Genomic DNA, 26,438 nt, shown 5'->3' with positions numbered 1-26,438 from the left:
CTCCCTCCCGGTCTGCAGAACCCGCTTTGCTCATCAATATCAACTTGACCCGCCATGATAGCACAACTCAAGCTTGCGTGCGCCTTCTTCGCAAGCGCGACTGTCGCCACGGGGCCGTTGTACGATTATGTGGTTGTGGGAGGTGGCACCAGTGGGTTAGTTGTCGCAAACCGACTGTCAGAAAATCCCGATGTGTCCGTTGTGGTGATCGAAGCAGGACACTCGGTCCACAATAACGAGAACGTTACTGCGGCAAATGGATATGGAAAGGCATTTGGGACGGAAATCGACTATCAATATGAGTCCGTGAATCAGACGTACGGCGGCAACTCGAAACAAGTGCTGCGAGCCGGCAAGGCCTTGGGAGGGACAAGTACCATCAATGGTAAGTAATCCCCGTTGGAGTGTAACACATTACTAACGCCGGGTAGGAATGTCCTACACCCGTGCAGAAGATGTCCAAATCGATGCATGGAAAGAACTCGGCAACAGAGGTTGGTCTTGGGACAGCCTGCTCCCTTACTACCGGAAGAGCGAAGAACTGACCCGCCCCTCGCCTGCTGAAATCGCCTCCGGAGCATCCTACAACGAATCCGTTCATGGCTACGATGGCCCACTGCACGTGGGTTTCAACGATATGCAAGAGGGCAACCTGACCACGCCGCTGAATCAGACGTATGATAAACTGGGTATTCCATGGGTTGAAGATGTCAACGACGGCCATATGCGCGGATTCAACGTCTTCCCCGAGACTATCAACCACGAATTGGGTGTGCGTGAGGATGCTGCGAGGGCATACTACTGGCCGTACCGAGGGAGGCCGAACTTGATCGTGATGACAAAGGCGCGGGCGAACAAGATTCTCTGGAATGACGACAACGCGACTGATGGTATTTCAGCGTCTGGTGTTGAGATCCAGTCAGACGGTATAACCAGCGTTGTTAGCGCTAGGAGAGAAGTTATCCTCTCGGCGGGGTCGATTAGGACTCCTGCTCTACTGGAGCTGTCTGGCGTCGGGAACAAAGAGTAAGTTCTTCCCTGTGATAGCCTGGCAAGTCTAACCCCGGTAGTATTCTTGAGAAGCACAACATCAGTGTCCGCGTCGACCTTCCCACCGTCGGAGAGAACCTGCAAGACCAAACCAACGCCAACACAATGGCCCTCGGAAACGGTAGATGGACTGGCGTTAAGGCCCTCGCGTACGCCTCATTCTACGATATCTTCGGAGACGACGCTCAAAAGGTAGCTGGATCAGTCCTCCAAAAACTGGCAGACTACGCCGCACAAACATCCGAAGCAACCGGCGGCGTCATGAAGCAAGAAGACTTGGCGAACTTCTTCCAAATTCAATACGACCTACTCTTCTCAAACGCCGTCCCGATGGTCGAGATCTTGTTTATTCCGACCCACAGCCCGATGTTGATCACCGAGTACTGGACTCTCCTGCCATTCTCGCGGGGTAACGTGCACATCAACTCCGCAGACCCCGCCGAACACCCGGTTATCAACCCGAACTACTTCATGATCGACTGGGATTTGCAGGCACACATCAGAGTCACCAAGTTCATCCGCAACATGTACCAAACCGCCCCACTGAGTGACATGATAAAGATGGAACGTGCTCCCGGACCGGAGATTCCCCGGAACGCAACGGACACAGACTGGGAAGAGTACACCAAGAAGAACTGTATGTCTCCAAGCTCACCCCACTCCACACTCATGCTAACCATATCTAGACCGCTCAAATTTTCACCCTGTCGGCACAGCAGCCATGATGCCGCGCTCGATGGGTGGCGTCGTGAGTGACCAGTTGATTGTGCATGGTACTTCTAACGTGCGTGTTGTTGATGCGTCGGTGCTACCGTTCCAGATGTGCGGGCATTTGACTAGTACACTGTATGCGATTGCAGAGCGGGCAGCGGATTTGATCAAGGACGGTGTTTGATTATTGTACATATCATGTTTGTGCCCCGTAGTTGGTACAGTTGAAATGGCTGCTTGATGAAATGTAGGTAATTCTCAATGTTATGATATTCGTTTCATTTGTATGCCTGGCATCTTATCTCCACTCATGACCCGCAATCCTAAACATAGATAAATCTCTACGTACACGTTGGAGCCTATCTCGTTTACCCCAAAGCATCCCCAAAGCGGCAACGAATACGAACGGATACGAAGCCGGAAGACTTCTTAATCGGGTAACAAGTTCGAGTACGAAGACCCGTGAATCGCGATTGCTCCAGCCACAGCCCCTGTGCGAACGATATGAAACGGATTGAATATTATTTGCTAGTCTCAGTATGGACGCCTCCATTCTGGAAAATTGGATGCCTACCAAATATAGTAAGAGATTCGAGACAGTGAAGATAAATACCCTGGGGTGTCCGGCAGAATGGCTATTCTTTTTTTGATTTTAAAGCACTACATACAGCAAATATGAAGATTTCTATCATCTATACTACTCTGTTTGCCGTGTTGGCCACAGCAAGCCCTCACTTTGGTGTGGCTTCGCTGGATAACTGGAAGCCCGCTGGGCATGGTGACTGTATGTCCTTCATGCTCTGTGTATCTGGAATGAAGTGAGCTAACAGACTACAGTCCGCGGCCCCTGCCCTATGCTGAACACACTATCCAACCACGGTTTTCTTCCTCACGATGGCCGCAACCTTACCCGCGAAGTGGTAATCAAGGGTCTGTCGGAGGGATTGAACTTCAACGCTACGTTGGGAAACTTGATGTTTGATATGGCGCTCGTTGCTAATCCGGAGCCGAACGCTACTTACTTTACGCTGTAAGCCAGCATCTCCCGATACATGGATGCAGGGTACTGACGAAGTAGGGACAACCTAAACCGGCACAACGTCCTCGAGCACGACGCCAGCATGAGTCGCACCGACGCCTACCACGGCAACAACCACATCTTCAACTCCACCATCTTCGCCAAGACAAAAGCCTACTGGACGCAGCCCGTCCTCGATGCGACAATGCTCGCCAACGGCAAGTTGGCGCGGCAGATCCAGTCGCGTGCGTCGAACCCGAACTACACGTTTACTTCTTCCATGGAGGAGTTCAGTCTGGGCGAGGTTGCGGCGCCGGTTATCGCGTTTGGGGATATTCAGCATGGAAGGGTGAATCGGTCGTTGGTGGAGTATTTCTTTGGTAAGCTTCTTTTCCTTGTATGAGGGTTGGAGTATGGTGCTGATTGTGTATAGAAAACGAACGTCTGCCCGCTGAGCTTGGCTGGTCGAAGCCCGAGGCGGTCATTAGTCTGGCGGATATTTCCAGAGTGACGGACTTGATTCGGAATGCTACTAGCCTGATTACGCCGACTACGTCGGGTTCCAGTTCGGGGTCGTCTAAGCGAGATTTGCATGGGGGGTTTAAGTGAGCGTGTATAGTGTACTATTGGGTTGAATCCATGTGCAGAATATAACAGCAACTGTCGTCATTATCTTTGTTCTTCTATGCTCATCTATATTCCTATTCATGTGACTATTCATCCAAGCATCTAATAAGCTTCAATGCCGTCTGACCAGGAAGAATCCTCCAATAGATCCTTGCCGTGTCATATCCGTGTCCAGCATAATATGAGCCGAGTCACTCTTTATCAACAATTAACCCCCATACTACACCGGCTAAATCTACCAGTTAATCCCCGCTCTAACACGGGCCAGCCCGCTGGAAAAACCCCGGGTGATATTCTCTCCGCACCCCACGGGGCGCAATCGGGGTTGGCCCGGTTAAAGTCAACGGTTATACTGTATAGACATGGGGTGCATATACTCCATAGTATGGCGTATATGGCGCATAATATAAATGAGATGCTCCCTCAAATTCTTTTTTTTCTTTTCTTTTCTTTGGCAGGTGATAGGTGATTGAATACTTGAATTTTAGACAACATGGGCGCTCCTGTCGAAGCCATCGGCGTCTCAGCCAGACGGGCCGAATTGGCTGGGAACAAAGTTGGATGGCGTGGTTTGGTTAGCAGCAAAAAGACCTTTGGAATTGCGCTGTTTGCCTCATTGGGAGGGTTGGTTTATGGATGTACGTGACGTCTACATCTACTACATGCTCTGGTGTCAGGGGCTAACCGATGCAGACAACCAGGGAATGTTCGCGCAGATCTTGACTATGAGCTCTTTTATCAAAGCTGTAGGATACCTACGCTTGTCACAAGTGCGATCTAACATGAACAGACACAAGGATACGCTGCAGAACCTGGCATCGGCCAAGGAATGCTTACATCGATTCTCGAACTGGGAGCGTGGGTTGGTACACTGTTGAACGGATACCTGGCTGATGCTCTTGGACGGCGCGTTACGGTGGTCGTTGCTGTTGTTATCTTCTGCGTGGGTGTTATTGTGCAGGCATGCACTATGAGCCCCGATTATGTGTATGCCGGCCGATTCGTGACTGGTTTGGGCGTTGGTAATCTGAGTATGATTGTGCCGTTGTATAATGCAGAGCTGGTAGATATTCCTTCTCCGGTTAAGATGATTCCAGTCACTCACTCATGCAGGCACCTCCTGAAATCCGCGGCTCACTAGTCGCCGTGCAGCAACTCGCCATCACCTTTGGCATCATGGCTAGCTTCTGGGTAAGAATTCCTGATACCATGAAACAGAGACGCACCTAATATCAAGTCAGATCGGCTACGGCACAAATTACATCGGCGGCACCGGCAGCACCCAATCCATCGCAGCCTGGGAAATCCCCGTCTGCATCCAAATCCTCCCTGCCCTCCTCCTCGCCTTCGGCATGATGCTCTTCATGCCCCAATCCCCTCGCCACCTAATGAACACTGGCCGCGAGGAAGAATGCCTGCACACACTCGCGCGGTTACGCGATACATCAGCCGACGATTTGCTTGTTCGGATTGAGTTCCTGGAGATCAAAGCGTTGCGGATGTTTGAGGTTGAGACGGCGAGGAAGAAGTATCCACAGTATCAGGATGGGTCGTTTAAGAGTCGGTTTATGATTGGGGTGAGGGATTATATGTCGCTTGTTACGGATAAGTCGTTGTTCAAGAGGACTTCTGTTGCGGTATGGCCTCTGGTTGGTATATATATTGGCCGAGCTGACTCTGGCAGTGCTTGATTATGTTTGCGCAGCAGTTTAATGGCATCAATGGTAAGCACATTCCCCAGTCATACAGGACCACATGCTAACTCCAACAGCAATCAATTACTACGCGTGAGCAACCCATCAATTTCACAATTACAATCGCTAACGAATGCAGCCCCCAAATTTTCGCAAACCTGCACCTCGGCCAAAACACAACTTCTCTCCTAGCAACAGGCATAGCTGGAATTTTTGAATTCGTCTTCACCATCCCCGCCGTCCTCTGGGTCGACAACGTGGGCCGGCGAACGATTCTAATCGCTGGCGGAATAGGGATGGCGGTATGCCATTTCATCGTTGCAGGGATTATCGGGTCATATTCGGGGAATTTCGAGAATAACCCTGGGGCGGGGTGGGCTGCAGTTGTTTTTGTATGGATTTTTATCATTAATTTTGCGTATTCGTGGGGTGAGTTTCTCTTTTACTTGCAAGTGAATGGTTTGGGGTGCTAACGGTGCGGTATAGGGCCTGTTTCGTGGATTATCGTCTCGGAAGTGTTTCCCCTAAGTATGCGTGCTAAGGGTGTGAGTATCGGTGGAAGTAGTAACTGGGTAAGACCCCTCCATTTTTTTCGTTGCAACGCAATCTGACCCGGGAACCAAGCTGAACAATTTCGCCGTCGGCCTCTTCACTTCCCCCTTCATCAAAGCCTCCGACTACGGCACCTTCATTTTCTTCGGCTGTATCACGACTCTCGCCGTGTTATATGTGTTCTTCTTTGTCCCCGAGACCAAGGGCCGGACGCTAGAGGAGATGGATGAGATTTTCGGGGCGCAAGGAGTTGCCGCGGCAGATCAGGCATTGAAGAGGAGTATTGAGCGGGAGATTGGGTTGTTGGCGCTTTTGGGTGGGGATGGGCCGGATGAGGAGGTGAAGGAGAAGAGTGGGGTGGATGGCGATGAAGTCAAGACTGGGACTGGGATCGTGGAGAAGAAGTAGTCGTTTACCATAACAGGGATTTTAATAACGTAGATTCAACATAATATGAACAACTTCGCCATGACCACCTGCCAATGTTCTATCTTGATGTACAAGGGTATTGATGAAACCATGCTTTATGACAAGGTAGGGCTGGCGTAATACCAAAAGGAGAGAATACACAGGAATATGAGCAGCGCCAAAAGTGACAAGTAGACTTCGTTCGACAGCGTTATCGGTCAACATGACATGACAAAAGGAAAAGGCGGACAACAACATCAACATCATGCAGGATATCCGTTAGAAATTCAGGTGCCAAAATGAAAAAGCCCGGAATGTTTGGGGCTAGACAGAGGCAGGATAGAAAAGAAAACAAAACAAAAATAGTCGTGGATCATCGTCGATCAAAGAACCAGCTGGTGCGCTTTCCCGTCGTTTCCTGCGATTGGACTCCTGCGACAGCCGAGTTGGGAGCACTGCTCTCCGATCCTCCTCCGCCACGGAGTGGCTTCGCGATTCTCGAGCCAGAAAAGCTGAACCCGCCGCTACCATCCATGGTAGGAAGCCCTCTCGTCGAGCCCTGCTTTGCAGCCTCCAGTCTCTCTTTGACAGCCGTCAATTGCGCTTCGAATCTGGTTATGGTCAGTATAGTCCGTCAAAATAGAACCAAGGGAAACAAAGACATACCGGTGATTGGCTTGGGTAAGCTTCTCCTGGCTCTCCTGAAGCAGGCTCTCCAAGCTGGCAATCCGCTCGTTTCTAGCAATGAGCTTCCGCTCCGCAATCGCAACCTCCTTCTTCAAACTACTGTTTTGCTCAACCAGTTGCCGTTGCACGTGGGTGAGCTGCTCCAGGTTGCGCTCCAAGAACGCCATCTTCTTCTGCTGAGCGCGGTTGTTCGACGACCGCAGTACGTTGTTATATTGCTCGCGCGCGTCATCCAGCGAGATTTCGAGCTCCACCACTCGCTCACAGCGGTTCTGCAAATCACGCATCAGCGACTTCTTCATGGCGTCAAACTCAGCAATCTGCTGCTGCAAATTCTTGCCAGCGGCACCGTTCGTAGAAACCCGAGATTGTGAATCCGCCAGCGACTGGTGCAACTTGCTGAGTTCCTTATCCTTGCGAGTTATTTCATCGCGCAACTGTTCAGCTGCCTGGATCTCATCCTCCTTGCGAGTGACGTGGAGTTTCTCTAGTCGCTCACGGATTTCGGTCACATCGCCTTCACCCAAGTTCCGCTCCAGAAGACTCTCATGCTCCTTCTCGAGTTCCGCCAGTTTCCGTTCCACTTCCGCTCTACGGCTGTCCTGCAGCTCGCCCAGCTCGCCCCGGTCGTTCATGGTCAGTTCCGCCTGGCGGATGAGGCCCTGGGTCTCCAGGAGACTGGCCCGGAGCTCAAGAATATCATCCGGCGCAATCGTCTCACCAGCTTCACTGACACTGTGTAGTGAGTCCACCCGGCTGATGAGGTCCTGAAGCTTGCGCTCGTTATCGGAGAAGACCTCGCCACCAAGGTTGAAACCAGCCATCATCTTGGCCATCTTCTCCGCCTTCTTCTTCTCCTTCTCATCAAGAGCAGCAGTAGTCTCCTTAGCCTTCATGCGCACATCAAGAAGTTGTTGCTTGACATCATCCAATTCCGCCGTGAGTTCCGCGTTGGCCTCGCGAAGGCTGTCCATGGTGATCGATGCCTCCTTGCCCTCGTAAGACACCTTCTCCAGCTGCATACGGAGTTCATTGATCTCATTGTTCAGCTTGTCATTGTCCTTACCCGAGCGTGCGGAGTTCTCCTTGAGACCCTTCAGCTCGTCCCGAGCTTCACGCAGATTCCGTTCAACATTTACGATATGAGACTCCCGCTCCGCAATCTGATCCTGAAGTTCGTTCTCCCGTCTCAAAAATTCGTCCCTTTCGTCCTTCTCCAGTACAAGACTAGGCGTGCTGGAGCGGTCTCCCATCCTCGAGTCGGGGCGCGGCGTTTCGGAGCGAGGAACCTCTTGTAATCGAGATGGCGTAGCTGGCCGTGGCTTCTCGGCCTTCGCAATGGCCATGGTCTCGTTCCGAGCTGGTGTCCATCGGTCCTTAGGAAGGTTCTCGCCGCTTCGCCATACGTGGACTTCGGACTCCAGTGCTGAAAGGTAATTCTCGAAGCTCGTTACTTGTGTCTGTGCTTTCCGTAGGAGCTGCTTCAACTCTGCCGGACTCAATTCTGCGTTCACCTTCGCCTTGTTCTTGATCGACTTGGCCCGCACACCGAAACGCAGGGTTGAAATCGTTTCAGCGTCGTTGTAGCTACTGGGAGAGCAGTTAATGATCAAGGTTGTTCGCGAGTTACCTCCCAAACTTTCCTGCAAGATACGGGTAAGTTTGGAGTCACGGTACGGAATATGTGTCGATTTTCCATCAGTCAGTGCGTTGATGACCATTCCAAGAGCACTCAAACTCTTGTTGATCTTCTTTGCCTCCTCAAGCGTCTGTCCACTGGCACCGGTCTTGCCAACCTTTTCACTACCCGCCAAATCGACCAAGAAGAGCTGACCACTCTTGGCGGATCCGGTCTCGAGGTTCTTCTGCGTAATGGTAACGACAAAGATCGAATGGGACCGCGAAGACTCCTGATTCATGTTGGTAGCTGCCACAGCTCTGGCCGCACCACCACGGCGCATAACCTCATAAACCTCTTGCACACTGGACACATAGACCTCAACAAGTCCCTTGACATAAACACCCCTCGACTTCTCTTCGTGAACCGGCAGGTTGTCGTTCTGGGGGACCAACAAGTCGCGAATCCGTTCCATGTAGATTTCCATGTAACTAACGCGGACGGTGTATTCGATGTTACTCGGACTCGTTAAAATGCTGGCGAAGATCTGCTCGATGATACGTGGAATGATACCCTTCCCGGTGTCGTCTTCGATATCCGAACCCATCATCGTATACGACTTTCCTGCACCAGTCTGACCATAGGCAAACACTGTTCCGTTGTAACCGTTCAAAATATCGTCAACCGTTGGGCGAATGGAGTACTCGAAGATGTCCGTTTGCAACGAGTCCATGGGGAACACGCGGTCAAAGGTGAAGTCACCCGACCCCTCATGAGACTGCACCAAAAGTATAGTTTAGCCCACGATAGACCCTACCAGCGTGTAATTCAGAAAAGTGAAAACTCACGTTGATGCTGCATGTGTCTTCATTTTCAAATTTCACAATCGGTTGTCCTCCCGATCCCAATTCCACCTTGTTCTGCGGTCGAAACCTCGCAACGACTGTGTACCAAACGCGATTAGCATCGTCGTCGAGCGGGCGACGGGCAAGACAGACGTACCCTTAATGGTATTCGGTGCAGATGACCTGTCATTGAAGAAAGGCACACCATATCAGTTTACCTGCACAGTCAGACGCATTGGAGCGGTGAACCCGCACTCACATATTGCTTGACTCCGACCCAATACTCTGGTCGTGGAGATGAATTTAAAACAATAAAGAGAGTAGCCCCTCGAGGGGAAACACGATCCTCAGGCCCGTCTTCAGGCAACACGCAGAGAAAGACGAAGCAGTGGTGTTAAAAGAGTCCCGAGATCGACGAGAGGCTCGTGGCTTGTCTGTGTCTGTTTTGGGTCAGGGGTTCACGTGCCGAGAAAAGTGGGCGGCGAGAGGGACAGGCGGTGACGCCCTAGTTGGACAGCCAGAGGGGAGTTGTTGGTAATCAATAGACACAATAAAGAATGGGAAAAGGTTGATAAAGAGTCCAAATAGAGAAACTAGCCGGAATCTCGATGGCAAGACAAGAATGGCCTGTGTTCAGCTACACTTTCAGGTATCAAGGCATCAACGGCGACCGTTGGGGAAAAGGCTTGGCATTACTGTCCCGCATCGGAGTCCAATGTCCAATATCGGAGTACAGCACTACGAAATAGAGGATAAAAGAGCAGACAAGGATACAATTCATTATGCATTTCATGACTGAATATATAGCAGGGAAAACCACACAAATGCAAGCTATCTACAAAGCAACAAAGCATACCAGTAGATATTACTCCAAAGCAATTCACCAGGCGCCTGAACCCCGCGCTGTGCATACCGTCCGACAAGGCGAATCCCCTGGGAAACCTATTATAGACATTTAGAAAGTCATACCGTCATAAACCATAGCCTCTGTCATTATGCGAAGAAAGTTCATGACGGGTAAGCGGAGAGCACTGCCTCGTGAGTGAAGGAAAGAAGAAACCCATAGACCCAAGGAAATAAGAGAAAATAGGAAAACGGGAAAGACGGGTACCATCTGCAAGAGACGTCCCGCTAGTCTTCCCAGCTCTTCTCGACGGTCTCACGTACACGTTTGACGTATTCCTTACGGTTGTCTTTGTAGAGGTTCGAGGCTTCCACGTTTGCGGGGGACGATGTATTCGGGTCATTCAATAAACTAAGGACAAATATTAGTACCACAGAAAACGTCGAGTATTCCGGGAGATATTGCGTAGAGAGGAGCCGGCGTACCTCTGAATGCTGGTAAGGATAGCCGCCACATCATAGGTAGGACTCCAGCGGTTTTGGAGAATATCCAAGCACAGTTCACCCGTGCCGTATACATTGGGGTGGAACATCTGGCTAATGAATTTGACACCTGGAGGCTTGTTCGGGTATTGTTCTTCGAAATGCATGACTAGGCGGAAGGTACCATCCTCGAACGGCGTGTCAGCAGGACCGATAATGACGGCATTCCTGTGATCAGAGATCTCGATCAGTTCCTGGGTTTTAAGCACACACTTTCTCGCCATTATAACGTACCATGTCATGACATTGTCTGCTACGGGCGACGCAGAAACACCAGCAGGAGGATCGGTTTGCATACGCTGCAGTCGTGACAAATGACGTTAGCCTATGGAACTCGGCGGAAACTCGGCGGCCGTAGGATATTGGGGTGAGGAAAACGATAAAACCTGAGCTCAAATGAGGCCCTCTGTTTCCGCTCGTCAAGTACGCACCTTAAAATCACGCATAAGACGTCTGCGAGCGGATGTCGACATGGCGGCGGTGTTTGATGGGGACTGGGGAGCTATCGGAGATGAGCAACGAGGAATGCAGAAGATGGCAATGAGTGAAACACACCTGTTTATAAATATCGGAGAGGCAAGTGAGAGCAGCCGAATCCGTCAAATTCGAAACAAGTAGACAAAGAACACCCCAACGAATATTAAGAAGAAAGACCGGGGAAGGCGATGACACCGAAATGAATGCCCGGGGAGGAGGGGAACAATTGGATAGGGCGTTGAAGACCGTGCTGGAGAAACAAACCTTATGGAGAAACTAGTCGAAAGCAGTTTAGCCGGTGTGCCACAGCTTAGGTAATTAGGTCACATGATCGGGACAAATCAACCTCGGCTCAGCGGGTGCCGGCTAGAAACGGCCTTAGTTCCGCTGTCCGAATAGTACTATGAGGGGTGGCTCTTATTATCTTTCTTCTCTTCTTCTCTGACCTCGATCATTGTACAAATAATAGCATTTTCATATCTTCTTCTTCCATTCTACCAAAATGCCTATCCAGACATCAGCAGGCTTGTCAGCCCGTCTCTTCACGCAAAGAACAGCCATCCCCGCATCTCGGAGGCACTTCAGTTGTGCACGTCCTTTACTCAAGGAGATCCAGGATGCTTATATCCTCAGTGCCTCGCGGACGCCTACTACTAACGTACGGACTACCTTACTCTATTGAATGTAAGAAAATTGCTGACTAGATGCTCTTCCGGGCAGTTCAATGGATCGTTCGCCTCCGTCTCCGCCCCCGAACTAGGTGCCGCCGCTATCAAGTCTGCCGTGGGCAAGTCGAAGCTGCCAGTTGAGAAGATTACCGATGTCTACATGGGAAATGTTCTTCAAGGCTCCGTTGGACAGGCGCCTGCTCGCCAAGCCTCGATTTTTGCTGGACTTTCCCCAACCGTCGAATCCATGACCGTTAACAAGGTGTGTGCGTCGGGTCTTAAGGCGGTGGCCCTCGCTGCCCAGAATATCCAGCTTGGTCTCGCGGATGCTCAAGTTGCAGGAGGAATGGAAAATATGTCTCGAGTGCCGTACTATCTGCCGCGTGCTGGCCAGTTGCCGCCGTTTGGTGATCTGAAGCTGGAGGACGGTCTGGTCAAGGATGGTCTCTGGGATGTTTATAACAAATTCCATATGGGCATCTGTGCGGAGCAGACGGCCAAGAAGTATGAGGTCTCGCGCGAGGAACAGGACGAGTATGCCATCTGTTCATACGAGCGTGCTCAGCAAGCTTGGGACGAGAACAAGTTCGCCGATGAAATCGTGCCTGTTACGGTCAAGGGAAAGAAGGGTGACACGGTCATCTCACGTGATGAAGGGTTTGAGAACCTGCGTGCCGATAAACTGAAGAGCCTGAAGCCGGCCTTCCTCAGGGACGGCACTGGTACCGTTACCGCCGGTAATGCATCCACCATGAACGACGGTGCCTCGGCTTTGGTTCTGGGAAGCAAGGACCTTGCCCGCGAGTTTGGTAAGGGTAACCGTGCTCTCGCTCGCATTGTCTCAACTGCCGATGCCGCCATTGACCCCGTGGACTTCCCTGTGGCGCCAGCTAAGGCCGTCCCCATTGCGCTGGAGCGTGCTGGGATTACTAAAGACCAGGTCGCCGTTTGGGAATTCAACGAAGCTTTTGCCGCTGTGATAAAGGCCAACGAGAAGGTCAGTACTACATAACGAAATGAATCGGTATCTCTGCTAACATAATCTTAGATTCTTGGCTTGCAAAATGCCAAGGTCAACCTCCTTGGAGGTGCCATTTCCATTGGACACGCTCTGGGTAGCTCCGGCTCTCGCATTTTGGTCACATTGCTTCACCAGCTGCAGCCCGGCGAGTATGGTGTAGCTGCTATCTGTAACGGCGGCGGTGCTGCTAGCGCCATGGTTGTGCAGAAGCTGGACCAGGTTGACTAAACTTCAAGTGTGATTTTATTGTGAATGTTTATGTTGAATGTCGTGAAACGGCATCTTGATGATATACCCTCGAAACGTGTATTCTATGATAGTATGCGTGTGTTGATACACGATTGAATACCAGTGCATATTATTTTGATCTATAAACAATAGCAGTTTAGACAGGCTTTTCAGAGTACTAACTGAAAATTCAAGGTTCTGACCGATGCTCCGTACTCCGTGCAGAGCATTGCCCTAACATATGCACCCGTTGCGGGGATGTTCTGCACACCATTGGTCGATTTTCAACGCCACATCGAGATCGCAATTATCGATTAGACATTATTGGTCTCCCTTGCATTGTAGTGATGGCTAATAACTCCAATACACAAGTAAATATACATCACACCAGTGGCAAGCTAGATCTGCGTTTAAAATGACTTGACACCTGTCACATATGCAGTTTGCGGTCTTTTCTTCAGTGAACTCTTTCCCTTTTGGGATTGAGTAACGGGGAGAAACCATTTCAGGCTAGCTGGAAATCAAAATATCTAGGGTTGAAGAAATGGTTAGTCTGATTCAGCTCGTAATCCTACATCTCGAAACAACCCAGTCCCTATAACTAATGCATATAAATTGCAAGCCCTCAATCAAATGAGCCGAAGAGAACATGCAGAAGTTGTAGCCGTACTATCGATGTGTCTGTAGCTTTGCCCCCTCTCGGAATATGACCACTCTAATCGATGCACAATGATATTAACGGCGGTCGGTCAGTCTGTGAAGTAGATCATCTCGCTTCTGCACTTCACAATTGATTAGGATGCCTTGATCAGGGGCTGCAGACTATTCTTATAAACTAGTCCCATCCTCTCGGGACGAGACGCCTTGGTACATGCTCAACACACCATGGCTTCCGCAGACACTGACCCTCCTGACCTGGGGTATAAGCAAGGTAATCTGCGGCATGTAGTCACTACAGCAACATGCTTTGCCTTCCTTTTATCAACTGTTTCGGTTGCGCTTCGGTTGTGGGCAAGAAAGATCACCAATACGGGCTTGTTCCTTGATGACTATCTCATTTTGGCGTCTTTGGTTAGTTTTATTGCTAAGCAAGCAAGTTAATTATGCAAGTCACTAACTGGCGCAGTTCTTCTTGTATGGGATTTCCGTCGCGGGTATCGTCCGTAAGTCACCGACCCGAACGACCCAGACATCCACACAAGCATTCCTGACATGCAATAGTCCTGTACAACGGCCTAGGAACACACATTATATACGTCCCTCCAGAACAACTCGTGATCTACTTAAAGGTATCTCATTACCTAGTCCTAAGATAAGCATGGAACGTACTAACAACATTAACCCATTAGACCCTTTCATCCGGCGCCTTCCTCTACCCAGCCTGCATTGCCTGCGTGAAACTTTCCATGCTAGCCCTCTATAAACGTATCTTCTCGCGCGGCCCTATGGTCGCGTTAGCAAATGCAGTGGCCGCCATTGTCTTCCTCTGGGTCTATGGGGTCTGCTTAGTCGCCGCATTTACATGCATTCCGTTCCGAAAGATGTGGGATCCGACTATTCCCGGTGGATGCATCAACCTGGCTCAGTTCTACTATGGGCTGCAGATACCGAATATCGCCACTGATGCGGTTATTATCGTGATGCCGATGAAAATGGTGGCGGACTTACATATTTCAAAGATACGGAAGATGGTGTTGTCTGGTATTTTTGCGCTAGGAATATTGTATGACCATTCCCCGACATGATATGAACAAGACACAAGGAACTAACATAGCCTAGAACTCTAATATTCGACATAATCCGTCTTGTCACACTGATAGAACTCTCCAAAGCCGGAGATGACATTACCTGTACGGACTTCCTTCCCATGGATCGCTATATTCCTACTGATCTCCTCCAGATAACCAAGTCTCATCCAGCGTCTGGACGTGCATCGAGCCAGCTGTTGGTATTACTGCCGCTTGTCTAATTAATATGCGTCCACTGGTGACACATTATATTTCTGAGAGAGCGTGGTGGTCTAGACTCCAACCCAAGCTCTTATCCTCGTCGTGGAATAGCATTGATAAATGAACACGTGCATTAGGTTTCTGGTTTATGCTTGCTTGATATAGACATCCGAGTGGATGGTTAATTCTTTGGGATGTAATATATAAATGTAGACACTAGGGAATCTTTAATTAGACTGACAGGATGTCCAAGAACCCAATCAATGAATTGGAGACCTCACAACCATCGAGATCCAGCCCACCGCATAAATCGTTAGACGTGCATAAACAGAATCGTGCACCTACAGGCTGCCAGAAAACAACTGTAAATAAATGTAAACCTGATCTGTCACTCCTTTGTCCCTTTCTGTCTCCTTTTTCCGTATCTCGCTCAGCTGGTGGCGGTATTAATCGACCTTCAGCATACTGCTAGCTCTGTCAGTTGTGCCTACATGAGACAGAGGATCTTCAACTGCCGGGATACAAGAACTGACTGGTGGCAAGCAACAACTGACTGATATATAATTTGGTATACATTGACCGTTCAGGACCGTGCTCAAGAGAATATCTGGCGTCCATTCAATCAAATTGGCATAACCAACTTCGTATTATTGACGGACGTATGAGAACTATGGGCGAATGAGCTCAATGTACTTTGGCAAGTGCTTGGCCTCCATCTCAGCAAGCAACAGAACAGCTTCAACCTCTTCATAGGAACGCCTTCTAGCTTGTGCCTGCCGTTCAGTGCAAGGGCCGCCTTCAGTTCAAGATGATGGGTTTGCTTATGTATTCGCAAAAATGCCTCACCCGCTAGATTATCTGTGTCTCGGTAAAGGAACAAAGACAACGTGTAGGAGACTCCCCAGCTGTTAGGCCCACTGGGCATGTTTTGGAAGCATCTGCATGGGTTCTTCGGAGAGCTTTTCTGACAATGGTACATATCGGCCTATGTGGCATCTTGAAGACGAAATCCTTGTTGACCTAATACTTGTAGAAAAACGTCGGCTCTGTTCAGTCTGCTATAGTAAATCGCAACGTATGCCTTTCTACGTACTGGTATGTATCTAGATTGTGGTTAGCCAATTAAATAACGTCCATTGCAGCCAGTGGGTCCACGTGATTGCGACTAACCCAGAAAAGGCAACCGAAAATGGATGAGACATCGGAACGGAATTCTGCTCGATAAACATGCAACGCCAGATGGGAATATCTATACACACTCGACCATGTTGAGTCCCGTTACTCTTCGCATTTTTCCTTCTTGTTATGATTGTCTTTCATGGTCGGATGACGGAGAACTCGCGGTTGCTGCTGGGGAATATGTCCACATCCTAGTTTGTGACCCTGCAATGCTTTACCGAATCGCGAACAGTTCTGAAACTAACAAGAATACAGACGCCACGAAGTGCCGCTGAGCAGACAGCAAGTAATACTGGAATCGCTGGAGGCCAATGGCATTTCTCCCGTTTCCGAACCAATCTTTTCACCGCCAGCGAATGGCCCGTGATCTATCCACAAGACCGTCAAACATTCTCACTCGGAGCAGAACAGTCTAACAGTACGATCGTTGGCCTTGAATGGTCTCCTCCAGGACTTGGGAGACACCGACGGTGTGTCCTTAGCGTACTGACATCGAATTTGATGCTTTCTTTCTACGAACCTGTTGGTCTAGGGAAATGGACGCGAGTTGCACTTGTAAATGATGCCTTGAAGTCATATTTTGAACCCCTGATCCAGGAGGGAGGCCTGAGATTACGTAAATTGATGATACGCAGCTTCTCATGGTGTCCACCCATCAAAGCTCCGCGTTCGAAGAAACCCAGTACACCGTACTCGGTGCCAAACACTGAAACGCGCTGGGGCGTGCAGCTGCTAGCAGTAACGAACGATGATAATGAGGTGATACTCCTACAAACGCAAAGATCCAGATCGGAACCCAACTTTTCGGGTTTCTATGGATTCAAGCTATTGAGTGTTACTGCGCTAGATGAACTGGCGGGTAACTATCCCATGGTCCATCCTGGGTCTGTATTCTCCACGACGCTCAGGTCTCGAATCAAGGCTTCAAACCTTTCTTGTGGTCCATGGCTATCTCGAACGTCTGGAACGCAGCATAACACCTACTCTGTGACTAGCAATGTGGCAGTCCTTTACGGCACGAAACTGAGGGCTGTGAAATTGGATGTGACATTGACGTATGAAAATGATACCACTGAATCGGATTCTCGTCTCAAAACAAGCGCTAAAATTACAGAACTTGCCGCACTTTCCGGGGTATGCCATAACAGACACTTCACGGGCCCTTTTCAGTGGCTTTATACTGTAGGTATTGAAACCATGGTCTTGGCTTTCTACTTACCATCTTCCAGGAAGGGTCTCAAGAGGTACTACTCACTGCTGGTATTTTCGGCGGGCTTGCTGCCATGTCTGTCCCCGCTGCTCGATATCAAAAGGGCGATATTGAAAGAACCGAAATACAAACGCAAGAATGGCCATTTCATGAAAACACCGTTACCGGATTACAGACAGACGAGTCGAGACACTGGGAACCGATTAGCGGTAAGATTCCTGTCATCCTACCTAATTCAGTGATTGACAATAACCAGGGATGTTCAGCACATTAAACGAGAGCGATCAACAGCTCACGCTCTACCTAAGCACAATCGGGGGCTACGGAGCGGCGCAAGTATTTAACAGCCTTTCAGACCGCACTCCCTTTTCCCTGCCACCATGGAAAGCCGCAATTGACGACTATACCGACCAGTTCGATATCGACCGGGATCTTGGCGGTATGGTTACCGGAAGGATCTGGGGTTTAGGATGTCACAATGGTCATCTTGCAGTCGCTTTCACCGTGCATCCTAAGGATATGATCGAGTACCGCACTGCCGCAGAAGAACGTACTACGGTCATCTTTGTTCCACTAAACAAACAGAACGAGGGAGAAAGCACAATGGGCATAAGCGAGCTACCCGCAAACCAGACAGCAGAACTGCAACGCGTGAAACGTGAAGCTGTTCTAGGGTACATACTACATTCCGAACAGAGACCCGACGGCTATAGTGCGCTATCCAAAAAGGTGATTTACGCCTCAGCACGCTGTGTTATTCTCGACTGTGAAAACGAGGCACTTCTAGCTCGTGCCCGTGAGTCGTTAGAGTGGTTGATGACATTAGGGGTTCTAGATCTCCATGATGAGATGCCCTGTTCGAGCGTCGTCGAACCGAAATCCCCTGAGACGCTAGAACCACTAGGCAAGGAAATTTTCGAGCAATGCGATATCTGCGACGCTGGTATTGCGTGCAACTCGGTACAAGAGTCTCAGTGTGCAAATGGCCATGTTTTCGGTATGTCATCTTTTCCTCTCCTCCGCTCTCTCTACTTGCTTGTGTGCAATGGACTAATCGCGCACACAGCTCGATGCAAATTGACATTCCTATCCATCCAGGAACCAGGAGTCTCGAAGTTCTGCTCTGATTGCGGGCTCGAATATCTAGATGGCGATCTCCTTAATTCCCACTATTATGAGGATGTTCGCTCGACGTGCCAAATGCTCTGTGATGCATTCGATGTCTGTATTTACTGCGGTGGGAAATTTAGGCCATAGCGTGTTTTGCGTTAGTGATACCACGATTGAATATGGTTTGACTACATGCGGGAAATGTTTTTCTCTGTAGATCATAATAAACCCAGGAATTTCCCAGCTATAGGGTCCCACTCATCATCCCAACGACGCTCACTTTCCTGAAGAGAGCCAGTACGAAGCTTCTCTAGCTTCTTCGAATCCCCAAAGAGATCCACAAGCTGTTCTACAAGCTCGTCCACGCTCCCAAACCCCCTCCCATTGACACCCTCAGTCACCAGCTCCGGCCAGGCTTCGAAGCGGTTCCAGCCCACAACTGGTAACCCAGCACCGAACATGTCGACGACTTTCATTGGCAGGTCGACGCCGCTGCTGCTTCTATGTAGACTAACCCCCAATGAAGCAGATGCGAGGAGCTTGGCGTAGTTTTCTGTGCTTAGCCAGGCGGTGCGAATGCTGACTTTCTGGAGGTGTTCGGCTTTTTCGAGATTGGATATCTTCTTCAGGTACATTTCCTTCTGGGGGCCTTTGCCGGTGATGATGGCGAGGATTGGTGGTAGCGATGGTTTAGAAGTAGTCGCAAACTTGGAGTATTTGCAGAGTGCGTCGATGAGGAGTGAGAAGTCTTCGTCTGGAGTCCAGGATGTTGAACTGACCAAAACCCGGAAATCTTCGGTTCCTAAAGCAGACTTCGCAGAGGCTGTCTCCGGTAGAGAATTGATGAATTCCCGCCGCATTTGCGTATCGGGAATGGGCTGTAGATGACTGGCCGGCCGATCGTGTAGAGGAAATATAGGAGCTTCCAGGGCGAAATCCTTTTTCAAGACAGATTGCATAGCTTCCGTGACGCAGAGATGTGCCCAGGCATATCTGCCAAAAACCCTCTCAAACCATTCCGAAAACCGAACCACCGGATGGGAATCCCCTAGCTTCAGCGCGAGTATCGAGTATCCAAAGTTATGCCAGTCCACGACCAGGTGCGTGTGACGGAGGAAACAAACAAGGGAGACAATTGCGAGTGTAGGAATCGACGGGGGGTTCTGGACAAGGAGCCATTTGGCTGGCTCGGTTTGGTATGCGAGACATCTCCATAAGCTGAGAATTTGGAATATGATTTTCAACGGCGCAAAGAGGAGGAAGAGGAGCTTGTTGCTAGTTTGTAGGAATGCGGGGTGCGGAGGAATTGGAACTATGGTTATTTGTGCGCTGGAAGATATGTCGGGGTGAAGTTCTGACTCTACATCTAATAATTAGCATGCTAATAGATTTAGATTATGGAGCATAGGTCCAGAGCTCACCATGATACCCAATGATATCGACTTGACCACCGTGTTTGGCAACGCTTAGCGCATGGTACTGCATACGCGGGCTGCGGCCAATATCCCCCAATACCAGGATTTGGATCCTTGTTTTGGAATCGGATGATGCATTCTGCTTCGAATCTGAGGCTCGTCTGGGTTCGTATTGCGATGGGAGTAGGAGGATCAGGAACGTGATCGCCGTGGACGCATAGAACGCGAGACTAATAAGGACCTCAATCATGTTGGATGCAATTTTAAATCCAGCTTCACCACTCTGGGCTCTCGATAATGACTGAAATGCCAAAACTAACCCTTTTTTTCCATAGGGGCGTCGATTATTTTTATCGTATCGGAGTTTGTATCTGTCTGCAGATCCCACGGTCCTCGACCTGTCGATCACGTGCCCCGCCCCCTGTGTTATCTCTTGACATGACCTCGAAACGCTCGTCCACGAGCACTGTGACCTGTGTTTTCCGCCACCAGTCTCAATCCGCAGTGTCCTTTTGGAGGTCGGTGCGGTCGTCTAGCAATTGCGACTCTTATCCTAAGCGTGTTCGCTTTAACGCTATGCCGTGTCTTTGGTCGCAATCATCTGGTCGGTCGTCTGCATTGACCTGCTGAAGCTCCCCGACTATCCCCCGGTCTTGGCTGAACGCCCCCAGTCGACTTCATTGACCACGTCGCCTCCTTTACTTTCACCAAATTGACGCTCCGGATTGATTTGACATTGGTGCTAAGGCGCCGATTTTACGACTAAGGGACAATGTCAACGGGGACACCCGTGTCCAATACGGATGCCAATCCCCCCGCCTCCAGGGCAGGACATGGACACAATCGCAGCCGTGGCCATTCACGATCAGCACGCTACTCGCAAGTCCCTAACCCTATTGCTGTGCCCTCGCCATTGCCCCCAGTTCAACCGCTTTCTCCGCAATCCGTGGTTGGTACCGCATACTCCAACGGCCATGCTTCACATCCGTCGTGGCATGGCCACCATCATTCCCATTCACAGGGATCTGTGCATTACGACCAGTGGACGCCTTCCCCGGTGACTACTGTATTTGAAGATCATCAAATGGAACCAAATCATGAGCCGGACACTCCAGCTCTGTTAGTAGAGCTCGAAACGAGCAGGGGGTAAGTCAAACGTTTCGCTGAGCTAATTTTAGAGGATAAAGGTTGTCTAACTTCATTTGCAGTAATGAGTTTTTGACAGGTTTTCTTACTGCCCTTCCTTGGATCGCCTTATCCTGGTTCTCTACGCAATATGCACAGTCAACGACACTCGAGTCACCAATAGACGATGTTGATGAAATAACGGCCAGCGCATACCTGGAGGGAATTGGAAGCAAGGCCTGTGCTTTAACAGCTGGTACATTAGTGGTATTGGGGTGCGGTGAAGTAGTTCGGAAGGGTCAGGAATTGTCAATCGCCACATTTCCCACGCTCAGTGGCAGCACTGTCAGCAGCGCATTCATACGAGCATGCTCTATTGGCCTACCAGTCTACGCAGGATTGGGAATTGGCGGATTCCTTATCGCATTCGCGCTATCCCTCGCATTCGCATCCGGTCTCCCAACGGTCACTTCGAACAGCGTGCAAGAGCGGTTTGGACAGAAGAAGCTTACTGTCGGTCTACTGGCAATTGTAGTCCTCTTCAACTTGTTTGGAACGGGCTCGGATTTGGGTGAGCAACCATTCATGGGCTATGTAGCTTTGCTTGTCGCTGTTTTCGTCATTCGCCCGCCATTTGCTGCCGATCTCCCGGGATCTACTTCCGAAATCACCCCCGATCCACTATCCTCAAGAAAGTCTTCTGAAGCGGGTTCTCCATCGGACACTCCCTTAGACAATGCCCTGGTAAACCTGCTTTCCGGGGTACTACTGGCGCTGGCAACAGTAATCGTCTCCGGCATACCGTCTCCAGGAGGGATAGATCTGATTTACTTCGGACTTACCACAGGCGCGTTCGCTGTATCTTTCCTATACTCATCGTCCTCTGGCATTCGGTCTCCGCAGAAGCTTGGGCATGCCGTTGGAGCAGGTGCCGCATCATGTCTCTGCTCGCCATCTTTCCAAAATGACCTCTTTACCGTCTACGTTTCGCGTTGTGTCATAGCTGCAGTGTCTGTTCTTGCAGCTCGATTCGATGATAGACACTTACGACTTGAGGCGCATTCGCACAATCATACCCACCATAACCACCACCATGGACACTCGCATACCCACAAGGAGCCTTCGAGGGTGACTAAGACGATTCTACATTTTTGCGAGCCGTATCCTCTTTTGTACAGCATCCTCAAAGAACGCGACTCTCGTCGAATTTTCTACTTTATGACGTACGTGATACACTCCCTGGCTGAATGCTAAGTGCTAATATGGATCCAGTTTGAATTTCGGTTTCATGATGGTTCAGCTGTCTTACGGCTTTTTGACTGGGTCTCTGGGGCTTCTGAGTGATAGCATCCACATGTTCTTCGATTGTCTTGCCCTTGTCGTTGGTCTCTGTGCTGCCGTCATGAGTAAATGGCCACCGAACTCAAGGTTTCCTTATGGATACGGCAAAGTGGACACTCTGTCCGGCTTTGCAAATGGTATCTTTCTCATGTAGGTTCTTCAGTGTGGCATTTCCTGTCACAGTGCTAACAGTGTCGCAGGATCATCAGCATTGAGATCATCTACGAAGCAGTAGAACGATTGTCCTCTGGTAGTCAGATGCACCGAATCGGTGAACTTCTAGTGGTCAGTTTTGCTGGCCTTCTCGTCAACTTGGTCGGTATCATGGCGTTTGAGCACGGACACGCACATCATGGACATGACCACGGCCATGGACATTCTCACGGGAACGAGAACATGCATGGTATCTTCCTCCATATTCTCGCTGATACCCTTGGTTCAGTGGCCGTGGTGATATCGACCATTCTCGTTCATTACTCCGGCTGGGCAGGATATGATCCCATCGCGTCTTGCCTGATTGCCATTTTGATTTTTGCGTCGGCAGTCCCTCTGGTCACTAGTACTGCCAAATCGCTACTCCTTACCCTTCCGGCGGACGTGGAATACAACCTTCGTGATACCCTAGGTGGCGTTAGTGATATACGGGGTGTCGTGGGATACACCGTGCCCAAATTCTGGCTTGACGATACCAATGCTTCTGGTGATGAACACGGCCACCATCACCATGGCCATGGACACAACCACAATCACAGTCACAGCGATAGCCATGATCATAGCCATAGCCATTGCCGTAACCATAACCATAGCCACCATAGCCATTGTGCCGATCACGACCACCACGACCACGATCATGACCATGACAACCACAACCCGCGCGTCCTAGGTGTGATCCATGTCATTGCATCACGAGGAGCAGATCTTGAAGATGTGCGGCAACGGACCATCGGCTTTCTACGAGAAAAGAATATGCATATCACGGTTCAGGTCGAGCGGGAAGGAGATGGGCGTTGTTGGTGCGGAGGAGGTAACAAGAGTCCTTAGCGAGCTCTCTTAGTAATCTGTCTTGTTTTCCATGGATTATTCGAGATGTACGATGTATATCTTTATAAGAAATGATGCGTACGTACATAATGTTGACAACTTCACGCCGGCCAGTATAAATATCACCGGAATCTACAATGCCGCTCTACCGGCGTATGCCCTGATTCTTGTTTTGTGGTCACGTTTACACATGTAATAAGTATCCTGTGTTCGATGATACGAGTACAATAAAAAAAAAAAAAAGGAGGGATCCTTTACCTGCTTGAGGCCGAGATACATGGTAACTACTATTGGTATATACCATCACGCTAAGCCTATTCTAGAATGTGGAATGACCTAACTTGTTCTGAACGCTGACCAGCCCTATCCTGCAGATTAGCTCTCATCGATCTCACGGTCTATTTTTCTTCCCATCTACTCTGCATTCCTACTCTTCACGTTTCCATGTCATTCGCCCTAGCCGATCAAACGAGAAAATGGACCTCATCGACATAGGTTCTTTCGCGATACTTCTATTCGTCACCATCAGAAGACGCATCAAGTCCCCTCTGGTGCCTCGTATCCTTTCTTCGCCAATTGGAATTCTGGAGCTTAGTAAATCCCATACGAGCAATCAACAGATTGTTCACATCCAAGAAAACCAGGCGGAGAGAAAAAGAGCAGATCCGAGCGTGGAGGCTAGTGGTATAGAAGTATGAGGAGATCTTGCAGCTTGGGCTAGCCCTGTTTGATGAGAAGGAAGAATTGAAAGAAAAGGGGGAGCTTCCTGGTGGCTTGAATTCGAATCAGGGAGCAGCACTGGAGAAGATCAATAAGGATTATGGGAAATCAGACCTAAGCTCTGGAAAAATGGGTAATAGTTTGTTGATTTACAGTCACAATGGGTGGAGGGAAGCTGGCTGCTTGAGAGAAAAGAAATACAATTTTGTCAGAACTTTTTTAAAGAAAAAGATCTCTGATCTTGGTTTTGGTTGCTGCGCGCGAAGCTGTGGGTGTTGCAAGAAACCTCGTGAGACACACCATGGTCGGCGGAGTGATGTTCTTAAATATAGACCCACTCACTGTACTATTGAGTATGGATGCTGTATTCTATGGCGTGGATTTCACTATCTCAGGACTCTACAGTAAGGACTGGATCGGAACTTCAGTTAGGGATCAGAGTTATAGCAAGGCTATCAGCACATGTATTTGGCAAATTTGATATAGGTAGCTGAATACTGAGCAAAACAAGAAGAAGGGAAATAAGAAAGGAAAAAGAGTATCTTCGGTACTCCTTCTCTGTGTAGTCTTTTCACTGGTAGTCTACCATTAAAGACAGTGACATGTGCTTTGCCCGGGAAATCGTCGTTGTTTCCCCGTCCATCCTTCTTCCACCACTCCCCCTCCTTCACAGGATTTATCATATAATAATCTCATTCGATCACTGCGTATGACCATACCCTCTAAGCTGCCAATCCTCCTTTGAGCATCACCAAATCCATCTTCAACGCTACTACCGATAAATCGCAACACTATTTCGGACAACATCATGTTTAGATTCATAGAAGCTACTCACGACTGGTCCCTCCTCAGCCCATATCAGAAAACCTACGTAATCAACTCAAACTCAAAAGACAGAACTGGGAGATGCTTGCGGTGACGGGGACAGAGTAGACAGTGCAATTCGCAAGATTATCTACCAACCCCCAATCCGTACCCATACATCTATAATATTCGAAGCGTCCCGATCCTCACTTGAGTCCACAACCAGATACCACCCGTACATTGCCCCAGTTACACATGCATGGTTTGGATAAATCCGTACAGACTGCCCGATATCCAACGGTATCTCACTGTTTCTGCCATCTTCCCATGCGAGGATTGCATGCTCCTGGCTGATTCGTTCAACGATCAATCTCGAGTACCCCGGCTTCCGTCTCCAGTCACTCACGACTCCCCATCCTGGGTATGCTTTGCATGGCTCTCGTCCTAGAGCCAATGATCCCGCTGCGACAAGAGCCTCTGGTTTAGATCGCTCTCCATCGTTGTATAGACTGCATACTTCAGCTAACACAGAGATTGCGACTTCCTCTTCCAGTTTACCGGCAAATTGTCTGGCATTAGTGCTAAACTGTTGCATGTCGAGAACTGGATAAACTCCGGCGTGGAGTTCAATTTTGACAGGAATGCTAGACTCGGATGGATTGTGCAGCAGATTCTTCAACTTTTTTGTAACTGGACTAGACGAGCTTCCCAAAAGATTATTCGAAGAAACAACCTGCGGTGTAGCTCCCACGCTAATGACCAATTCTTTACCTGACAAAAGGTGTGAGTTGTGCTTGATAGCCTCTCTGCAGCTGACGATTTCCGCGGCCAGATATTCCATCGCTTCATCTGATGTGCTTCCTCCATAACTCAGACTATTATGTGAGTAGACCCCTAGAATAACAACATAGCCCTCTTTTTCTGCTTCCGCTAGCTTCTTCAGTAATCCGTTCTTGTTCAACATGGCCGGTGGTAACCCCGCTCGGTGGTAACCGCAGTCCACCTTGATAAACACATGAGCCGGAAATTCTGCTTCCAATTGAAAAGCCTTGAGATATTGAATCTGATCCGGATGGTCTATCATAACTGAAACGCTTCTGGGACCCAGTTCGCGAGCAATCTTTGCCAACCAAGTCGTCTGCGACGGTACGAGAGGGATCCCGTAGAGGATGTTAACTCGACGACCTTGTCGCTTAAGATCCTTGAGAAGTGGGGCAAGCCACTCAATCTCCAGCACCGTAGATGCGACAAAATTAGCGTCCTCGTTGCCGTGGCCGACTTGTAGCTGGGCGATTTGTGGTGTCTGTCGAGACAATATAAGTATGATGGTATAAAGACGTCCACCCTAAGTTATATTACCTTATGAGTCTTTACATGTGCCCGAAAACCGACGTCGAGTGCCTTGACGGTCTGTAACATTCGCTCACAGTGCTTCTTGATAATCGCTATGTCGAGCACGACGGCCGGTTTCGGGACATCTCCGATGTTTTTTCCGGCATAAAATCGCTTCAGCTCCTGCTCGGAGGGAAGTGGATGATGGGGAAACGCCATTGA

The 26,438-nt window shown here is 49.5% G+C and overlaps 11 protein-coding genes across 11 annotated transcripts; 7 read left to right on the top strand and 4 right to left on the bottom strand.

Annotated features, from left to right (window-relative positions):
• Positions 1 to 54: 54 nt before the first annotated feature.
• On the top strand, positions 55 to 1,945 carry EURHEDRAFT_375801 (GMC family oxidoreductase; the record flags this gene model as incomplete). Its single annotated transcript, XM_040778781.1, has 4 exons — positions 55 to 385; positions 432 to 1,026; positions 1,071 to 1,687; positions 1,737 to 1,945. The coding sequence occupies 4 exons, from the start codon at positions 55 to 57 to the stop codon at positions 1,943 to 1,945; spliced, it is 1,752 nt and encodes a 583-aa protein (XP_040640900.1).
• A 484-nt stretch (positions 1,946 to 2,429) lies between these two features.
• Positions 2,430 to 3,547, top strand: EURHEDRAFT_529407 (peroxidase family protein). Its single transcript, XM_040787109.1, has 4 exons — positions 2,430 to 2,545; positions 2,599 to 2,791; positions 2,840 to 3,159; positions 3,213 to 3,547. Exons 1-4 carry the CDS (start codon positions 2,437 to 2,439, stop codon positions 3,386 to 3,388), a joined length of 798 nt encoding a protein of 265 aa, XP_040640899.1. The 5' UTR covers positions 2,430 to 2,436; the 3' UTR covers positions 3,389 to 3,547.
• A 352-nt stretch (positions 3,548 to 3,899) lies between these two features.
• Positions 3,900 to 6,060, top strand: EURHEDRAFT_451588 (putative MFS monosaccharide transporter; the record flags this gene model as incomplete). Its single annotated transcript, XM_040783960.1, has 10 exons — positions 3,900 to 4,044; positions 4,100 to 4,152; positions 4,197 to 4,469; positions 4,520 to 4,597; positions 4,648 to 5,043; positions 5,091 to 5,130; positions 5,178 to 5,193; positions 5,240 to 5,529; positions 5,587 to 5,672; positions 5,725 to 6,060. 10 exons carry the CDS (start codon positions 3,900 to 3,902, stop codon positions 6,058 to 6,060), a joined length of 1,713 nt encoding a protein of 570 aa, XP_040640898.1.
• A 373-nt stretch (positions 6,061 to 6,433) lies between these two features.
• EURHEDRAFT_513787 (putative kinesin family protein (KinA)) lies at positions 6,434 to 9,446 on the bottom strand (the record flags this gene model as incomplete). Its single annotated transcript, XM_040786205.1, has 5 exons — positions 6,434 to 6,671; positions 6,727 to 9,143; positions 9,214 to 9,308; position 9,368; positions 9,429 to 9,446. 5 exons carry the CDS (start codon positions 9,444 to 9,446, stop codon positions 6,434 to 6,436), a joined length of 2,769 nt encoding a protein of 922 aa, XP_040640897.1.
• A 523-nt stretch (positions 9,447 to 9,969) lies between these two features.
• Positions 9,970 to 11,298, bottom strand: ubc2 (E2 ubiquitin-conjugating protein RAD6). Its single transcript, XM_040781316.1, has 5 exons — positions 11,152 to 11,298; positions 11,028 to 11,098; positions 10,831 to 10,895; positions 10,540 to 10,764; positions 9,970 to 10,465 (listed from the first exon to the last, which is right to left on the bottom strand). Exons 2-5 carry the CDS (start codon positions 11,067 to 11,069, stop codon positions 10,342 to 10,344), a joined length of 456 nt encoding a protein of 151 aa, XP_040640896.1. The 5' UTR covers positions 11,070 to 11,098; positions 11,152 to 11,298; the 3' UTR covers positions 9,970 to 10,341.
• Positions 11,299 to 11,464: 166 nt separating this feature from the next.
• On the top strand, positions 11,465 to 13,164 carry EURHEDRAFT_474488 (thiolase family protein). The gene is made up of 3 exons (XM_040785387.1): positions 11,465 to 11,731; positions 11,794 to 12,738; positions 12,790 to 13,164. The coding sequence occupies exons 1-3, from the start codon at positions 11,576 to 11,578 to the stop codon at positions 12,988 to 12,990; spliced, it is 1,302 nt and encodes a 433-aa protein (XP_040640895.1). The 5' UTR covers positions 11,465 to 11,575; the 3' UTR covers positions 12,991 to 13,164.
• Positions 13,165 to 13,584: 420 nt separating this feature from the next.
• Positions 13,585 to 15,096, top strand: EURHEDRAFT_474486 (putative integral membrane protein Pth11-like). The gene is made up of 6 exons (XM_040785386.1): positions 13,585 to 14,061; positions 14,117 to 14,153; positions 14,212 to 14,279; positions 14,340 to 14,713; positions 14,770 to 14,840; positions 14,891 to 15,096. The coding sequence occupies exons 1-6, from the start codon at positions 13,876 to 13,878 to the stop codon at positions 15,061 to 15,063; spliced, it is 909 nt and encodes a 302-aa protein (XP_040640894.1). The 5' UTR covers positions 13,585 to 13,875; the 3' UTR covers positions 15,064 to 15,096.
• A 1,076-nt stretch (positions 15,097 to 16,172) lies between these two features.
• On the top strand, positions 16,173 to 18,585 carry EURHEDRAFT_521676 (uncharacterized protein; the record flags this gene model as incomplete). Its single annotated transcript, XM_040786848.1, has 5 exons — positions 16,173 to 16,312; positions 16,374 to 17,300; positions 17,348 to 17,537; positions 17,585 to 18,325; positions 18,395 to 18,585. Exons 1-5 carry the CDS (start codon positions 16,205 to 16,207, stop codon positions 18,583 to 18,585), a joined length of 2,157 nt encoding a protein of 718 aa, XP_040640893.1. The 5' UTR covers positions 16,173 to 16,204.
• Positions 18,586 to 18,656: 71 nt separating this feature from the next.
• EURHEDRAFT_375794 (chitobiosyldiphosphodolichol beta-1,4 mannosyltransferase) lies at positions 18,657 to 20,103 on the bottom strand (the record flags this gene model as incomplete). Its single annotated transcript, XM_040778780.1, has 2 exons — positions 18,657 to 19,798; positions 19,860 to 20,103. 2 exons carry the CDS (start codon positions 20,101 to 20,103, stop codon positions 18,657 to 18,659), a joined length of 1,386 nt encoding a protein of 461 aa, XP_040640892.1.
• Positions 20,104 to 20,364: 261 nt separating this feature from the next.
• EURHEDRAFT_323459 (metal cation transporter MSC2) lies at positions 20,365 to 23,426 on the top strand. Its single transcript, XM_040778340.1, has 4 exons — positions 20,365 to 20,999; positions 21,062 to 22,201; positions 22,251 to 22,469; positions 22,520 to 23,426. Exons 1-4 carry the CDS (start codon positions 20,626 to 20,628, stop codon positions 23,358 to 23,360), a joined length of 2,574 nt encoding a protein of 857 aa, XP_040640891.1. The 5' UTR covers positions 20,365 to 20,625; the 3' UTR covers positions 23,361 to 23,426.
• A 1,609-nt stretch (positions 23,427 to 25,035) lies between these two features.
• EURHEDRAFT_450994 (uncharacterized protein) lies at positions 25,036 to 26,435 on the bottom strand (the record flags this gene model as incomplete). The annotated part of the gene is made up of 2 exons (XM_040783911.1): positions 25,036 to 26,187; positions 26,244 to 26,435. 2 exons carry the CDS (start codon positions 26,433 to 26,435, stop codon positions 25,036 to 25,038), a joined length of 1,344 nt encoding a protein of 447 aa, XP_040640890.1.
• Between the last annotated feature and the right edge of the window lie 3 nt (positions 26,436 to 26,438).

Source organism: Aspergillus ruber (assembly GCF_000600275.1).
Source record: "Aspergillus ruber CBS 135680 unplaced genomic scaffold scaffold00006, whole genome shotgun sequence".
In the NCBI taxonomy this organism is placed as follows: Eukaryota; Fungi; Ascomycota; class Eurotiomycetes; order Eurotiales; family Aspergillaceae; genus Aspergillus; species Aspergillus ruber.
Note: the sequence above shows the minus strand (reverse complement) of the source record. Positions and strands in the feature narration are given on the sequence as shown.

Excerpts from the sequence above, each read along its gene's own strand:
- EURHEDRAFT_529407 (XM_040787109.1), top strand. The coding sequence starts at position 2,437 with ATGAAGATTTCTATCATCTATACTACTCTGTTTGCCGTGTTGGCCACA. Across the intron at positions 2,546-2,598 it reads GCCCGCTGGGCATGGTGACT|TCCGCGGCCCCTGCCCTATG; the intron begins GTATGTCCTTCA and ends AACAGACTACAG. Across the intron at positions 2,792-2,839 it reads AACGCTACTTACTTTACGCT|GGACAACCTAAACCGGCACA; the intron begins GTAAGCCAGCAT and ends CTGACGAAGTAG.
- ubc2 (XM_040781316.1), bottom strand. The coding sequence starts at position 11,069 with ATGTCGACATCCGCTCGCAGACGTCTTATGCGTGATTTTAAG. Across the intron at positions 10,765-10,830 it reads GCAGACAATGTCATGACATG|GAATGCCGTCATTATCGGTC; the intron begins GTACGTTATAAT and ends CTCTGATCACAG. Across the intron at positions 10,466-10,539 it reads ATCCTTACCAGCATTCAGAG|TTTATTGAATGACCCGAATA; the intron begins GTACGCCGGCTC and ends ATTTGTCCTTAG.
- EURHEDRAFT_474488 (XM_040785387.1), top strand. The coding sequence starts at position 11,576 with ATGCCTATCCAGACATCAGCAGGCTTGTCAGCCCGTCTCTTCACGCAA. Across the intron at positions 11,732-11,793 it reads CGCGGACGCCTACTACTAAC|TTCAATGGATCGTTCGCCTC; the intron begins GTACGGACTACC and ends TCTTCCGGGCAG. Across the intron at positions 12,739-12,789 it reads TGATAAAGGCCAACGAGAAG|ATTCTTGGCTTGCAAAATGC; the intron begins GTCAGTACTACA and ends ACATAATCTTAG.
- EURHEDRAFT_474486 (XM_040785386.1), top strand. The coding sequence starts at position 13,876 with ATGGCTTCCGCAGACACTGACCCTCCTGACCTGGGGTATAAGCAAGGT. Across the intron at positions 14,062-14,116 it reads ATCTCATTTTGGCGTCTTTG|TTCTTCTTGTATGGGATTTC; the intron begins GTTAGTTTTATT and ends TAACTGGCGCAG. Across the intron at positions 14,841-14,890 it reads AGCCGGAGATGACATTACCT|ATAACCAAGTCTCATCCAGC; the intron begins GTACGGACTTCC and ends GATCTCCTCCAG.
- EURHEDRAFT_323459 (XM_040778340.1), top strand. The coding sequence starts at position 20,626 with ATGTCAACGGGGACACCCGTGTCCAATACGGATGCCAATCCCCCCGCC. Across the intron at positions 21,000-21,061 it reads GAGCTCGAAACGAGCAGGGG|TAATGAGTTTTTGACAGGTT; the intron begins GTAAGTCAAACG and ends CTTCATTTGCAG. Across the intron at positions 22,470-22,519 it reads GCAAATGGTATCTTTCTCAT|GATCATCAGCATTGAGATCA; the intron begins GTAGGTTCTTCA and ends ACAGTGTCGCAG.